This window comes from Nomascus leucogenys, chromosome 4 (genome assembly GCF_006542625.1).
Source record: "Nomascus leucogenys isolate Asia chromosome 4, Asia_NLE_v1, whole genome shotgun sequence".
NCBI lineage: Eukaryota > Metazoa > Chordata > Mammalia > Primates > Hylobatidae > Nomascus > Nomascus leucogenys.
The window spans coordinates 131,469,887-131,486,285 of record NC_044384.1 but is presented as its reverse complement, the minus strand read 5'-3'; the positions used below and the strand labels follow the sequence as shown (position 1 = coordinate 131,486,285).

Sequence of the window (16,399 nt, the reverse complement as noted above, 5' to 3'; positions counted from 1 at the left end):
ATATTACATTTGACAACTGTGGCCTAAAGACATCTTAAAGTCCTTGGGAACATTTACACTTTAACAACTAGGCTTTACATCACATTTAAAGTGATTTTTTTTTTTTTTTTTTTGAGGTGGAGTCTCCCTTTGTCGCCCAGGCTGGAGTGCAGTGGGACAATCTCAGCTCACTGCAAACTCCGCCTCCTGGGTCCGAGAGATTCTCCTGCCTCAGCCTTCAGGGTAGCTGGGATTACAGGCATGCGCCACCATGCTAGGCTAATTTGTGTATTTTGAGTAGAAACGTGGTTTCACCATGTTGGCCAGGCTGGTCTCAAACTCCTGACCTCAAGTGATCCACCGCCTCAGCCTTCCAAAGTGCTGGGATTACAGGCATGAGCCACTGTGCCTGGCCTAAAGTAAATATTTTAAAGTTTGAGATATGCTACACAATAAGGCATACTGTATTTTAAAGATAATGTGGCAAACTAAACTTTATTAAGTTGGAGATTTTTTTTTAATTGAGGTTTCACCTTTCAGATTTTAATGAATGTATATTTGGTAAATATTTGTCATGTTCTACACATATAGGATATGAAACACCTAGCTTGGAATTCGAACTGAATTAGGCTGCGCACGGTGGCTCACACCTTTAATCCCAGTACTTTGGGAGGCTGAGGCAGGCAGATCACTTGAGGTCAGGAGTTTGAGACCAGCCCAGCCAACATCGCGAAACCCTATCTCTACTGAAAATATAAAAATTAGCTGGGCATGGTGGCCGGCGCCTGTAATCCCAGCTACTCAGGAGGCTGAGGCAAGAGAATCACTTAAACCCGGAGGTGGAGGTTGCAGTGAGCCTTGATGGTGCCATGACACTCAACCCTGAACAACAGAGTGAGATTCCATTTAAAAACAAAAAAACAAAAAACGCCGGGCACAGTGGCTCATGCCTGTAATCCCAGCACGTTGGGAGGTGGAGGCAGGTGGATCACGAGGTCAGGAGTTCGAGACCATCCTGGCCAACATGGTGAAACCCCGTTTCTACTTAAAACACAAAAATTAGCTGGGCCTGATGGCAGGCGCCTGTAGTCCCAGCCTCTTGGGAGGCTGAGGTAGGAGAATCGCTTGAACCTGGGAGGCGGAGGTTGCAGTAAGCCGAGATCACACCACTGCACTCCAGCCTGGCGACAGAGTGAGACTCCATCTCAAAAAAAAAAAAAAGAAAAAAACAGAATTTGTAAAGAATTTATAGGATTCCAGAACTCTACGAAAACCCCTTAAAATCCAAAAATATTTAAAAGTGTGTAGGAGGCTGGACATAGTCACTCACCTGTAATCCCAACACTTTGGGAAGCCAAGGCAGGAGAATTGCTTAACTCCAAGAATTCAATTAGCCCAGCGTGATGGCTCACATCTGTAGTCTCAGCTATCTGAGAGGCTGAAGTGGGAGGATAACTTGAGCCCAGGAGGTCTACATGGCAGTGAGCCATCATTGCACCATTGCACGCCAGCCTGGGCGACAGACTGAAAAACAAAAAAAAGTCCAGGAGTTCATGCATAGGCAACACAGTGAGACCTGTGTGTACAAAAAATTTCAAAAATCAGCGAGGTGTAGTGGTACATGCCTGTAGTCCTAGCTACTCAGGAGGCTGAGGTGGGACGATCACTTGAGCCCAGGAATTCAAGGCTGTAGTGAGATATGATCATGCCACTACACTCTAGCCTGGGTGATAAGAGATCCTGTCTCAAAAAATAAAAATAAAAAATAAGGCCAGGCGCAGTGGCTCATACCTGTAATCCCAGCACTGTGGGAGGCCTAGGCGGGTGGATCATTTGAGGTCAGGAGTTCGAGACCAGCCTGACCAAGATGGTGAAACCCTCTCTCTACTAAAAATACAAAAATTAGCTGGACATGGTGGCCGGCACTTGTAATCCCAGCTACTTGGGAGGCTGAGGCAGGAGAATCGCTTGAACCCAGGAGGTGGAGGTTGCAGTTAGCCAAGATTGCGTCATTGCACTCCAGCCTGGGTGACAAGAGCGAAACTCCATCTCAAAATAATAAATAAATAAATAATTAAAAAGTGAGTAGGGTATACTAGGGAGACTGAGACAGGAGGATCACTTGAGTTCGAGACCAGCCTGGCCGACATGATGAAACCCCATCTCTACTAAAAATACAAAAATTAACTAGGCATGGTGATGCTTACTTGTAATCTCAGCTACTCGGGAGGCTGAGGCAGGAGAATCACTTGAACCGGGGAGGCAGAGGTGGCAGTGAGCCGAGATCCCACCACTGCACTAAAGCCTGGATAACAGAATAAGACTTTGTGTCAAAAAAAACCCAAAAAACTATTTTCTACAACTTTCTAGAAGGTTAATATAAATATTCTTCTCCTTAGTTCTTTTTTTATGGTGCCAAATTTAAATAGTTTAGTTAAGACATTGCATTTTCCATTTGCAATACAGTGTTTATAAAGTGCAATGTTATTTCCTTCCACATGCACATGTTCCATACTCAAGTACTGAGAATGCCCAAGAATTTACTATAGCAGCTCAATTTTTAAACTGCTACAGACAGCCATATTGTGACCATGAAGAAGTATCCTGAAGACAAGCTAACACACACAAAATAGGACAGCACTAAGATCATAAGGACCAAAGCTCTGATCAAACTGTACCTAAAACTCACATAACTCTAGACTTACCAGTCACATGGGCCAATGTCCCTGCTTGACTCACATTTTGTGTTCTCTGTAACTGAAACATCTTTACATCTACCACACTTAACAGTCAACATCCCTTAAGACTTTACCTCCAGAAAACTTTTCATGGCTGGTAAATACTCTTCTCTCTTTTCCTTTGAGCTCCTCCAGTACCAAGAGTCTGAGTCACTCACCTTATCACTTCTTTCTCTCAGACATACACACATACAACAAACCCTTGTGGCATATTTGTGGTGTTTTACCTAACTTTCTGCTCTTCCCTTGGTTATAGCCCTGACCCTGGTACAAGATAACATTCAACATTTGTTACAGTAAATTGTGACTGTCAGCGCTTCTGTCTCCTCCTCCCCTGAAGACTGTTAGCTCCTGCGGGCCTGACAGTCCCTTGACTCAACTCCTCTCTACTTCAATGTTTTATGCTTTGACCCGAAAAGATGGGGCTTAGTAGGGAGAGAGATGGAAGACTGAAGGGCATCCAACCGAACTTGTTTACTAACATTGATATGTTCTTCCCTAGTTACCTGCCTCCATGCCTTTGCTGGAGAGGGAGCCACCTAGGTTCCCTTCACCTGGAATGTCTATTTTCACACATTCCAAACTCAAGGGCAACTCTGAAAGGAGAAAGGGCTGTGATTGACTGGGAAAGGACATGTGGCAACTTTCTGAGATTATGGTAATATTCCGTATCTCAATAGGGATGTGCATTACACAGGTATACACATTTGTCAAAACATGAAATTATACTCTTAAGACGCTTGCATTTATTTCATTTTATGGATATTTGAACTTTAAAAAGTTTCACATATTGAACTCTAGTAAATGGCATGAATGATGAAATGTTTAAAGGAATGTGTACACATGCTCATAATTTTGAAATGCATAAAGTGTTGATACATGGCTGGACATACGTGATAAAGCCAAGTGTAGTAAAATGCTAATTGTAGAATCTGGGTGGTAGATATACGGGTGTTCACAGTACAATTACTTTGATTTTCTGAATGTTTGAAAATATTCATCATAAAATGTTAGGAAAAAAATAAGAGATGTGGGTTAACATCTCTGGTATCTTCACAGTCACAGACTTGATTTAGACCTCATTACATCTTAACTGGAATCTTGCAATCACCTTTACACTGGCCTTCATGTTAGCCCACTGCAGTCTCTCCTCACCCCAAGGATCGCCAGAGAGAACCTTCAGAAACATAAATTGGACCTCCATGATCCAGTCTCTGCCAACCTCTTCAGCTTCATCCCTGACGCTTGCCATCTTACTGCAGCCTGTACTACAGCTCAACCCAGGGCTTGTAGTTCCACTCACACACTGGGCTATTTTATGACTTTGTGGTTTTGTTTTGTTTTGTTTTGTTTTTGAGACGGAGTCTCACTCTGTTGCCCAGGCTGCAGTGCAGTGGCGCAATCTTGGCTCACTGCAACCTCTGTCTCCGGGGCTCAAGCGATTCTCCTGCCTCAGCCTCCCTTGTAGCTGAGGGTACAGGCACCCGCCACCATGCCCAGCTAATTTTTGTACTTTCAGTAGAGACAGGGTTTCACCATGTTGGCCAGGCTGGTCTCAAACTCCTGACCTCAGGTGATCCACCTGCCTTGGCCTCCCAAAGTGCTAGGATTACATGCATGAGTCAACATGCCCAGCCTACTTTATGACTTTCTACATTTGCTCCTGTTGTCCCCTTGGCTTGGAATGCTTTATTCAAACTCATCCTCTGACCTCCTTGCCTGGCAAATGCTCTTCAAGACTCAAGAAGATTACTTCTTCCCAATAGCATGTCTTGCCACTCAAACTGGGTTGGGTCTCCTTCTTTTTTTTTTTTTTTTTTTTTGAGATGGAGTCTCACTCTGTCGCCCAGACTGCAGTGCAGTGGCACGATCTCGGCTCACTGCAAGCTCCGCCTCCCAGGTTCATGCCATTCTCCTGCCTCAGCCTCCCGAGTAGCTGGGAATATAGGTGCCCGCCACCACGCCCGGCTAATTTTTTGTATTTTTAGTAGAGACGGTGTTTCAGTGTCTTAGCCAGGATGGTATCTATCTCCTGGCCTCATGACCCGCCCACCTCAGCCTCCCAGAGTGCTGGGATTACAGGCGTGAACCACCACACCCGCCCATGGGTCTCCCTCTTTCATGCTCCCATAGCACCTCAAACTTATTTGTAACGCAGTATTTATCCTACTATGATCTAGGCCCACATAGGTTTCCATGTCTGTATACTAAACTAGATGCTCCTTGAAGAGCAAGCCTTCTAATAGAATGCACAGGGTCTGATCTAAAAGAGGCTTTGATAAACCACTGTAGAACTGAACAATTGATATTGAACTGGCACGGATGACACGCTGGCACCCTCCAACAACTTTGTGTTATAGATTTGATTGTATCTCCTCTACAGGAGTTTAAGGCCCACTGCCCCTATTGACTCAGCCATCTTCCTACGTCTCTCAAACACCATCTTCCTACGTCTCTCAAACACCATCTTCCTCATGAAAACAACTCAATTTCCTGCCCCAGTATGGAATGATCTCTCCAATTTCTTTAAAGGCTTACTTCCTATGTACTTCTTTTTTTATGAGATTACAGGCCTTTTTAGGCAAACTTTGACTGGGAAAAATTTAACTACATTGACTAATCAAAAGAGAAAAAAAACTGCCACAGAATTTGCTACATATTTGGGTCCTTCAGTGTTTTAAGTGTGTGGAACAAGGCTACATCTATACTTGGGTTGGCTTCTTCAGTGGTGGGCCCTGAGAAAGCACCACCAGAGGGAGGAGATCCACCAACAGTGAATCCCCTAGGCATTCCTCCTGCACTCTGCTACAGCTTTGTAATGATAGGATTGCAGACTCTCTCCAGCTCTTTCTGCTGATGTTCAAATTCTTCCTTCTCAACAGCCTGATTCTTATCTATCCAGTTAATAATTTCATTACGCCTGACAAGAATCTTCTGTTTGTCTTCAACATGAATCTTGCCTTGAAGTTTCTCATCTTCAACAGTTGCTTCCATGTTGAATTCATAGGATTCAACGGAATTCTTGGATGACACCTGTCTCTGCTTCTCATCTTCAGCTTTGTATTGCTCAGCCTCCTGGACCATACATTTAAAGTCTTTCTTGCTAAAATGGCCCTTGTCATTACTGACAGTAATCTTCTTCTTTTTCCTGTACTCTTGTGCACAGCAGAGACATTGAAAATGCCATTGGCATCAATATCAAACGTGACTTCAATGTGAGGAACACCTTGGAGTGCAGAAGGTATGCCTGTGAGTTGAAACTTGCCAAGCAGGTTGGTATCCTTGATCATGACATGCTCACCTTCATAAACCTGAATAAGCACATCAGGCTGCTTGTCAGGGTAGGTAGTGGTCTGTCTGCTTGGAAGGAATGGCAGTATTATGCTTAATGAGAACAGTCATGACTACACCATTGGTTTCAATACCATGGGAAGGAAGAATGACATACAAGAGCAACAAATCTTGAGCATTTTCAGATTTGTTGCCAGACAGAATGGCTGCTTGGACAGCTGCACCGTAAGCAACAGCTTCATTAGGGCTGATGATCTTAATCAGTTCTTTTCCATTGAAAAAGTCTTGGAGAAGCTTCTGAATCCTAGGGATAAAAGTAGAACCACCATCCAGGAAAATATCATGAATCCATGACTTGTCTAGTTTGGTGTCTTGAAGGGCTTTCTCTACGGGGTCCAGATGTCACAGAACAGGTCAGCATTCAGTTCTTCAAACCGGGCATGTGTAAGAGGTATGGACATTGATTCCTTCATAGAGAAAATGGATCTCAATACTAGCCTGGTTGCTCAAGAAAGGGCGTACTTAGCATGTTCACAATTAGTATGGAGATGTCAGACAGCTCTCTTATTCTCACTGATGTCCTTTGTGTGCTTGTGCTTGAACTCAGCAATAAAATGGTGGACCACTTGGTGGTCAAAGTCTTTTCCACCTGATTGGGGGTCTCCTGCTGTAGATTTCACCTCAAAGATTCCATCCTCAACAGTGAGGACTGACACATTAAAAGTGCCACTTCCAGGTCAAGCACAATGGCTCACACCTGTAATCCTAGTACTTTGGGAGGCTGAGGCAGGAGGATCACCTGAGGTCAAGAGTTCAAGACCAGCCTGGCCAATATGACAAAACCCCATCTCTACTAAAAATATGAAAATTAGATGCTCATGGTGGTGCATGCCTGTAATCCCAGCTACTCGGGAGGCTGAGGCACAAGAATCACTTGAACCTGGGAGGCAGAGGTTGCAGTGAGCCAAGATTGTGCCACTGCACTCCAGCCTGGGCCACAAGAGTGAGACTCCATCAAAAAAAAAAAAAAAAAGGCCAGGAATGGTGGCTCATGCCTACAATCCCAGCACTTTGGGAGGCTGAGGGGGGCGGATCACCTGAAGTCAGGTGTTCGAGACCAGCCTGGCCAACATGGTGAAACCATGTCTCTACTAAAAATACAAGAAAAAAATTACCCAGGCGTGGTAGTGGCCGCCTGTAATCCCAACTACTCAGGAGGCTGAGGCAGGAGAATCACTTGAACCTGGGAGGCAGAGATTGCAGTGAGCCAAGATCACACCACTCCAGCCTGGGTGACAGAGCAAGAATCCATCTCAAAAAAATAAATAAATAAAAATTAAAAAGTACCACTTCTAAGGTCAAAGATCAGCACATTTCTTTGAGCTCCAACCTTTTGTCTAAGGCATAAGCAACAGAAGCAGCAGTTAGCTCATTGATAATTCTCAATACATTGAGATAAGCAATAGTTCCAGCACCTTTGGTAGCCTTGATGCTGAGAATCATTAAACGAAGCTGATATTGTGACCACAGCATTGGTAACACTCTTTCCAAGATAGGCTTCTGCCATTTCCCTCATCTTTGTCAGAATAACAGAGCAGCTGTCCCCAACCTTTTTGGCACCAGGGACCAGTTTCATGGAAGACAATTTTTCCACAGACCAAGTTGCAGGGGGTAGGATGGGGGGAAAATAGTTTTAGGAAAATTCAAGCACATTACATTTATTGTGCACTTTATATTATTATTACATTGTAATATATAATGAAATAATTATATAACTCACCATAATGTACAATCAGTAGGAGCCCTGAACTTGTTCTCCTGCCACTAGACGGTCCCATCTGGAGGTGTTGGAAGACAGTGACAGATCATCAGGCATTAGATTCTCATAAGAAGTGCTAGATCCCTTGTGTGTGCAACTCACAATAGAGTTCACACTCCTATGAGAATCTAATGCTGCCACTGATCTGACAGGAGGTGGAGCTCAGGTGGTAATGTGAATGATGGGGAGCAGCTGTAAATAGAGATGAAGCTTCACTGACTTGCTGCCATTCACCTCCTGCTGAGCAGCCAGTTCCTAACAGGCCACAGTCCAGCACCAGTCCACGGCCTGGGGATTGAGGACCCCTGCCCTAGAGGACACCTTTCTGGACAGAAGTTTTTTTTTTATCTCTCCCTTGTACTCTACTTGGACCTTGGGCCTGCCAGCATTATTCACTACCATGAAGGGCCAATGCTTCATATCAGACTGGACAACAGCATAATCAAGTCTGTGTCCAACCAGCAATCAGATTTGGCATCAAAAACTGTGTTCATGGGGTTCACTGCAACTTGATTCTTTGTGGCATCACTGAGCAATTGTTCGGTATCAGTAAAGGTGACATAGCTTGGAGTGATTCAATTTCCCTGATCATTGGCAATTACCTCTGTTTTTCCATGCTGGAAAATACCCACACAAGAGTAGATGGTGCCAAGATGAATACGAACTGCAGGTCCCTTAAACATGGTTGTTTGCACGTAGGCCGGATTGGACTGTGAAGAAAGATATAGGAACCCCAAAAGTGGCCACTGCATTCAATAAATCCCCATAAATTATTCAAATGACTTTGCAGTATGTAAATCAAGGTAAGGGCTCATTCAATTCATTCATTCATTCTACAAATAGGTATTGAGTCCCTCCCTATTTTGTGTCAGTGTTGGGAATACAGTTAGCCCTCTGTATTCCATAGAAAGTATTTGAGTTAAAAAATGAAAAAAACACAAAATAATACAAATAAAAAAATACAACTATTTACATATCATTTACATTGTATTACTTATTGTAAGTAATCTGAAGATGATTTAAAGCATACAGAATAGCCTACATGCAAATACTACACCATTTTACATGAGACTAGAGCATCTGCAAATTTTGGTACCCAAATGGTGGGGCAATAGGGGAGTGTCCAAGAACCAATCACCAGCAGATGGATTGACTGTATAACCCAACCTCTATCTCATGGAGCTTATATTCTAGTAGGGATAAATAACCATCAAGTGGAACGATGCATAATATCATACCAAATGGTGCTAAGTGTTATGAAGACAATGCATAATATCATATCAAACAGTGCTGTTATGAAGACAACAGACTGCTTCAATATGTAAGAAAGCACTTTAGAATTAGTGGGCTTAGAAGTCCCTTAGGTAGATGACATTCGAGCTGAAGCCTGAATGATGCCCTCCAAAGACACAACCTTTTGAAACATGACTAGCTTAAGTTTTCACAGTCTTTTATTCACTGACTTGCTACCATGCCAATGTTAGAGTTACCGTTGGTTTGTCTCCAGGAAAAATTTTGAATTCTCTCCAGACAGTTCCAATTAAAAGTAAATGTAACCATTCATTATCATCTATGCAAAGATTCATTCTTTAGCTACACAAGAGAGGACAGATTTCCTGGAAGAGAAAGAAAAGGGTATGGGGTCCTGTGAATGGTAGAGAGACACCTGCCATTGGGAATTTTTTATTGAGTATTTAGAGATTTGAGGGTAGTATAAGCATCAGACAGTGTTTAAGTCTTTATGATTATTTATCCATTTTGTACCTTCCCTAACAAGTTCTATCAACTGGTAGGACTCCACATTTGACACTAAAATATATACAATTATCAGTCCTCCTCAGTTATCTGGGGCAATGAAAAAGAAAATATAGGCATATTGCAAGTGGCAACACAACAACAGAGATTTACTGTGGCATTTCAATTTCTCTAAAACTACTACTGGATCTTTGGAAATGCCAGCCACCAGGGCAGCACTCTTCCAGGCAAACATTATGACTAAACTGTAAAATACTGTGAAATGTATTCATGAAGGAGGTGAAGACAAAATCAGTAAACAGGAACGAGTGAGGAAGCAACATACTGGAACGATGAAATAGGGAGTTTTTTGCAATTTATAAATTTCAGCATCAGATGTTTTCGTTGTGAGGTCTTCTTAATGTTCATGATTCTAAATGTAATTAAGTTCACCAATACTTTGGGGGTCCCTATTACAGCAGTCAAGGGTCTTCTGTGAAGAACTCAAATGATGAATAACTGATAGTCACAGCCCATAAAAACCTTATAATTCAATGAAAGTCTAAGGAGAAAAGTCCAGGTGCTCATTAGCTATTAAAATAAGGCAGATTTTAAGACAGCCATTATAGAGAGTAAGGCAAAGTATTGTGAAATTACAGAAAAAATAATAATTAAATCCAGTAGAAGTATCTGCAGATGCGGTCCACAGGAACTGGTGTCCTGGCTAAGATGGAGCCAGCAGTTACGGGCAATAATTGTGTTCCAGGTGGAGAAAATACAGTGATAAGATATCAAGATGGCAACACACAGGCAATATTCAGGGAACACACACTAGATACATGTGGTCAGGGGACAAATAAAGAGTTTGGGGAGAGGAATTCTATAGAAATAGAATGAAAGAAACTTGGGTTGGGACTAGAAGAATTAAAGAACTTTAGACTGTCAAGTAATGAGATAGCATTGAATATTTTTTAGTAGAGTGGCTAAAGTGTAAAGAATGGACAGAAAGAGCAGCAGTATGCATTAATTTCAGTTTATATAAACACTACCATGGACCAAGTGTTGGGATTAGACCTCAAATTTGGGGATTAGATAATTTGTTGATAGAATGGACAATGGTTTGTGAGAAGAGGTGAAGCTGATTCCGCAGTTCCAAGTCTGGGTGACTGGGAGGATGTTAATGCCAGTCTCTAAGCAGAAGCAGGTTTGGAGTGGAATAGGTTTGGTTTTGGGCATACTGTTGACATGACAAAACTGATGGCACATATCCTATTTCCTGACTCCTCCTGGGATTGTCCCAGAGCTATTACCATGATTAATAGTTCATATCGGAACAACTCCTTGAGAATAAAATGCCACAGGTATCATTTACGTATGACACATTACGTTCTTCTGGCAACTAGGTAGTTGATCTGAAAGACTGGCTGTTCAAAGTTCAAATCATCTTCATTGCACAATGCCGCCGACTGCACGCCCATAGGATACCTTAACCCGGTACACTTCAAAGACAATATTCTCGCCCTCACAACAGAGCTATACATTGTAAACTGCAAACTGAAAAGTAGCCTTTATTCTGAAGCAAAATCAATTTAATATTCTTCTACCAAATTATCAAAATTTTTTTGGCGGGGGCTGGGAAGGGGGTGGTGGCAGAAGCCTCGCCAGAGAGTGACTGTGGTGTGGGATAGTGGAGGGTAACGAACGTCTTGGGTTGTCTTCCACCAGAATTGTGTTCAACAACTCACGTTCTGGAGCCAACCCGCAAATTAGAATCCAGCTTCGGCACCACACAGCCGTGATCTCGGACAAGTTACTCAATCTCTTGTGTCTCAAATTCTTTACCTGTGAAACATCTACAACTAGAACTGAAGACTTGGCTGCCAGTCTTCTGCTGCTAGACACAGATGTACAGCGGTGAGGACCACCAAGGGGAACTAAAATTCGAATGTAGGGAACAGACGATTAACAAGTTAGTTTCAGAATGAAAGACTCGAGTGTAAGAATTCAGTGGGATAATTCCTGTAAAGCGTTTAGTACAGTAAAGAGCGAAGGGAAATTCTGAATAAAAGGTAGACACTATTTTAGGATTTGGCCATCCCCGCTCCCTACCAAAACCACGTAAACTCTTCACAGAAGCGACTTATTATTGTCAGGTGCCTAAAGGCGGCTTTTCGGATAGGGACGGTCCTCTCTTCCTCCTTGGGGTAAATGCGATTTAGCAGCCTTTACCGACCCACCCAACCCCAGGGCCATTTTGTTGGGGGAGGTTCTCTCGTGCTAGACAAGTTCCCTCTAATAAAGCCCCTTAGCCGAGATGCCAGGATTGGGGTGAGGGAACCTCGCCGCTTCCACAAGGGCTGGGCACAAAAAACAAAAAACAAACAAAAAAACACAAGTTACTTTGATCTTCCCCCAAAGAATAGTAAACGAATTTCCCCCGACTCCGGCCGCCGGGAGCCCACAGAACCCCCAGCCGAAATAACAATGGCGCTGGAGAGGGCGTGGCCGCGCGTACCTGGGGTTGAGGAAGGGGAGAAAGGCGGCCAGCTCGGATCTGAGCCACTCGCAGGGTCACGTGACATCCTGCCTCGCACCGCCCCGCGAACAAACCTAGGCGGGGAGGGATTCGGGAAGGGGCGGGGAAGCGGCTGGAGCGGGCTGACTGGCGATGACGGGAAGTGACGAACGGGCGCAGTTCGCTGCGTGCAGCGACGTGGCGGCGGGGCCGGCACCGGACAGCGGAAGTGGCTCCGGCGGTGGGACTTGAGTGTTTGTGTTTTGGTTCGTGAAGGAGCCGGCGCCTGGCCTTAGGGGAGGAGGCAGAGGGAGGAGGAGAAGGAAGACTTAGTCGGAACTCCAGCGCCGGCAGCGGCGGCGGAGGAGGAGAAAGGAAAGAGGAAGGCGGAGCGGCGAGAGGCGGAGACGAAGCCCGACAGGGGCAGCACCACGGCACGAGCCCCGCACAGTCCAGTGTGAGGGGAGCGGCGCGAAGAGCAGACGACGACGCCGCCGCCGCCACCACCGCCATAGATACACTCTCATCCTACGGGCCACGCCTGGGCCTTGCTGCCAGGAAGCTTCGGCCCCGCAGCTCGGCTTGCTGCTGTCTCAGGTAACCGAATCGAACCGCCCCTCCCCCTGCGCAGCGGGGGCCTGGACCCCAGGTTATCCGCGGTCCCCAGCCCGTCCGCGGCCCTGCCGGTACTGAGACCCCCGCCCCTTCTCCCTCACGCGCAGCAGTGCCCTGGACCAGAGAACTATCGAACCCGGCGTGTTGTTCTGTCAGCCCTGGTGACTCATCCTCAAGGGGCTCTGGAGACCGGGATTTGGGGACTGACTGAGGGAGCGACGGGTGTCACCCTTTCCCTTCTCAAGATGGCGCCGTGGAAAGTGTACTGGAGGCCGCGGTTCCGCCTGGTCCCTGTCTTGGCAGCCCTGGGGGTCTCGGTCAAAGCAAGCCAGGTTCGGGGGAGGAGGTTGGAAAGGCCAAGAGACCTGGCGAGTGCTGCTTATCCAGGCGATCTGTAGTTGGCTGTTAGCTACTCAGGTGCTCTCCAAGCAGGAACCCGGGCCTACTGCAGGTGTGAATGTGGGGAGCTCCGCCTACCTTCAACTTCCAAAGATGAGTAGTGTCGGTGGGTGGGAGGCTCGTCAAAATAGGCTGTCTAGAGACTCTTGTCTTCTGTATGGAAGGTAGTGAACTACAGCGTTAAATAAATTCAAGATAACAGGACTGAACTCCTTCACTGGGTAGAGACCATGAAACTTGCTCTGGCGTTATCTTCCCTGGAAGCTGCTTACCTCTGAGACTTTCAAACTTTTAAGTTCTGAACGTCATAGTTCACATACTTGGTTTTTGTCTTGCTTAAGTGGAATCAAAGCGTTCAATTAGTTGCCTTTCACATAATAAGAAAAAAACACTTGCTCACCTCTGGGAATATTCAAGACTGCTCATAAACTTTATTCCTAAAGTAAAATGGAAATGATAACTCAGCATTTGTGTAAGCAAAGTACATGGAACAGTGCCTGGCACAAAATAAGTGCCCAGTCAATTTTTTGATCAAAGAACCCTTAGAAGGATTTTAACTATAGAATGAATAACGGTTATTTTCAAAAGATTACAAATGTATATATATTATGCAAAATTCTTGTTTTGCAAAACAAGTTTCAGTAAGCAGTGAATACAAATGAATGCACATAATTTTTAACCTTAGTGTTATGCTAAGTGTGTATTTACCATTAACTTTAGTTATTTCCTGTTTGAGATCCTTAGGGGGAGTAGCCAGAATTAAGTAGCTTTAAACCTTAAAAGTCAAAGTGAAATCAGAATCTTGTTTGATTTTTTTTTTTTTTTAAATGGGAGTCTGATTCAGTTTTCCCTGAAATTTTGGAAGTGCCATAGAAATTTGGAGCATATTGTCCTTGATAAGTAATTTCTTGTTTTCGTAGATAAAAAGACAAATGGAAAATGTTTTAATTGGTACTGTGTGTGTAATATCTGAAGATGTATTGGTGCATTTCAGTATATATGATGTTCTGTTGATATTTTGTCATTTTCTTATCAAAGGAGCACATTATTGGCAATTTTAATCCCTACTATGTGTGTTAGAGATTGTTTACATGTGTTGTTTTATTTAATTGTCACAGCAGCTATGCAAGTTAGATATTATGGGAATAGAAACTTGGAAATTAAAGAGTTTGCCCAGACGGAAATTGGTATAGCCAGGATTAGACCCCCAAATCTGGTATGTTTGTGGGGGAGGGGGCATTTTTATTTATACCTTGTTATGTGGAAGCAACTCAGATATTACGTCAATTAATGTGTAAATATTTCGGTATGTAATGGTAAAAGATAAGGACTCTAAAAAGCTGGTGTTTAGTTAAGGCAAGGAGGTAGTTTCATTTCATTAAGAACTAAGATCTCGTGGACATGTTAGGGAATTCATTATGAAGAGCGTATTATAAACTCATTTTATGGGAAAGGCATATTTCTTTCTTTTGTTTTTAATGTAGAGACAGAGTCTCACTGTGTTGCCCAGGCTAGTCTCAAGCAGTCCTCCTGCCTCACCACCAAAGTGTTGGAATTTACTGGTATAAGCCACTGTGTCCAGTGTGAAAGACATATTTCTTGTATGAGGTAGCTAAATGAAATATAGCAGGGTTTTTAGAGAGAGAATCAACAGGTTTAATATATTAGCATGTATTCGGATTTTGATTAAAGATAGAAGGAAACTGTTAAGATTGGTTTGTGAGTGGACTGAAAAAGGTTCTTCAAATATTCACTAATTTCCTTAGAGATTAAAAATTAGCATAGAAGTCACCATTCAGGCTAGATTTTTTTAATGTGTTGTTTAAATAAAAAATAATGGCCTGCAGGCTGGGCGTGGTGGCTCAGACCTGTAATCCCAGCCCTTTGCAAGGCTGAGGCAGGAGGATTGCTTGAGCCCTAGAGTTCAAGATCATCCTGGGCAACATAGCAGTTCAGTGTCTCTCCCAAAAAATGAGCCTGGCATGGTTCTGAGCGCCTGTAGTCCCAGCTACTCAGAAGGTTGAGGCAAGAGGATTGCTTGAGCCCAGGAGGTCTAGGTTGCAGTGAGCTATCACCACGCCACTGCACTCCAGCCTGGGTGAGAGCAAAACCCTTTCTCAAAAAAATTTTTTAAAAAAATGGCATGTATATTGTTCGTCTAAAAACTACAAAAAAGTTACAATTAATGTAAGTAACTAAGTCAATAATAATCACCACATGGAGAACAACTGTTAGCATTTCTGTGTATGGTATATACTTGAGCAGATGAGGAAGCAGTTTTAAGTCTTTCTGCCGTTAGGCACACAAATCTGGGAGACTGAAAATATTTGTTGTCCAAATTTACCATTAATTAAATGAAAAATGTATCATTTAACAGAAGACTTCAAATAACACTAAATTTTAGGATCTGTTCTAAAAGCTTCCCATTTATTAATAACATAATTTTTCTCAAAACAATGTTAACCCAAGTAGCCTGGCTACAGAACTTGAACTCGAGTCATCTCTCAGGTTGCCTGGGTTTGAAGCTCAGCTCTGTCACTTCTGTGACAGTAACTATGTGACCTCAATTAAGCTGCTTAACATCTCTGTGCTTGTTTCCTCATTTATAAGGATTGTAATAATACCTCATTTTATAGGATTGTTGAGAAGTTAAGTACTTAAAGCACTACCTGGCACAAAGTTGAAGCTTTGAGGTTAGCCTTTAAAAAAAAAAAGTGATTTTGGGCTCAAATCCTATACCTTTAAATTTCCTTTAAAAGATAGTGACATAATCTAAAGGGCATTGAAGGTCTAGTAGAGTTTAAGATAATCATGCTATAGGCAAAATTTAAAGTGATTAATAGTAAATTTGCTTTACTGATTTGTATATTTAATTCATAATTGTTTCTTTACAGGTTTCTTTACCTCCAGAAAGAAGAATATTGGCCCCTTGAATTCTGGAAGTTCATTGACGAGTCTGAAATTAGGGACTTATTTCAAATTTGGACATGGCTAGTCGAGGCGCAACAAGACCCAACGGGCCAAATACTGGAAATAAAATATGCCAGTTCAAACTAGTACTTCTGGGAGAGTCCGCTGTTGGCAAATCAAGCCTAGTGCTTCGTTTTGTGAAAGGCCAATTTCATGAATTTCAAGAGAGTACCATTGGGGGTGAGATTTTCTTTTTTCCCTGCTTCATTTAATCGAATCATACGTTGACAGAAAATACTTTGATGTTCCAATTGTGTGATTATGAATAGCTAAATAAGTCATAGAGTGAAGAAAAGAGCTGTTCAGCTTACCTTAAGCTTTAAAACTTGCCTTTATCTT

The 16,399-nt window shown here is 43.2% G+C and overlaps 1 protein-coding gene, 1 long non-coding RNA gene and 1 pseudogene across 2 annotated transcripts in view; 1 reads left to right on the top strand and 2 right to left on the bottom strand.

The window, feature by feature from the left end:
* Positions 1-5,522: 5,522 nt before the first annotated feature.
* Positions 5,523-8,510, bottom strand: LOC100584549 (annotated as a pseudogene).
* A 2,596-nt stretch (positions 8,511-11,106) lies between these two features.
* On the bottom strand, positions 11,107-12,204 carry LOC115834815. Its single transcript, XR_004029806.1, has 2 exons — positions 12,077-12,204; positions 11,107-11,403 (listed from the first exon to the last, which is right to left on the bottom strand). It is a non-coding gene; the product is annotated as an uncharacterized LOC115834815 (long non-coding RNA).
* A 32-nt stretch (positions 12,205-12,236) lies between these two features.
* Positions 12,237-16,399, top strand: part of RAB5A (RAB5A, member RAS oncogene family) — a 39,404-nt gene continuing 35,241 nt past the window's right edge. Inside the window, exons 1-2 of the mRNA XM_003256733.4 lie at positions 12,237-12,673; positions 15,985-16,240. Of these exons, the coding sequence (XP_003256781.1) occupies positions 16,078-16,240 (163 nt within the window). The 5' untranslated portion in view covers positions 12,237-12,673; positions 15,985-16,077. The remainder of the gene's footprint in view (positions 12,674-15,984; positions 16,241-16,399) is intronic.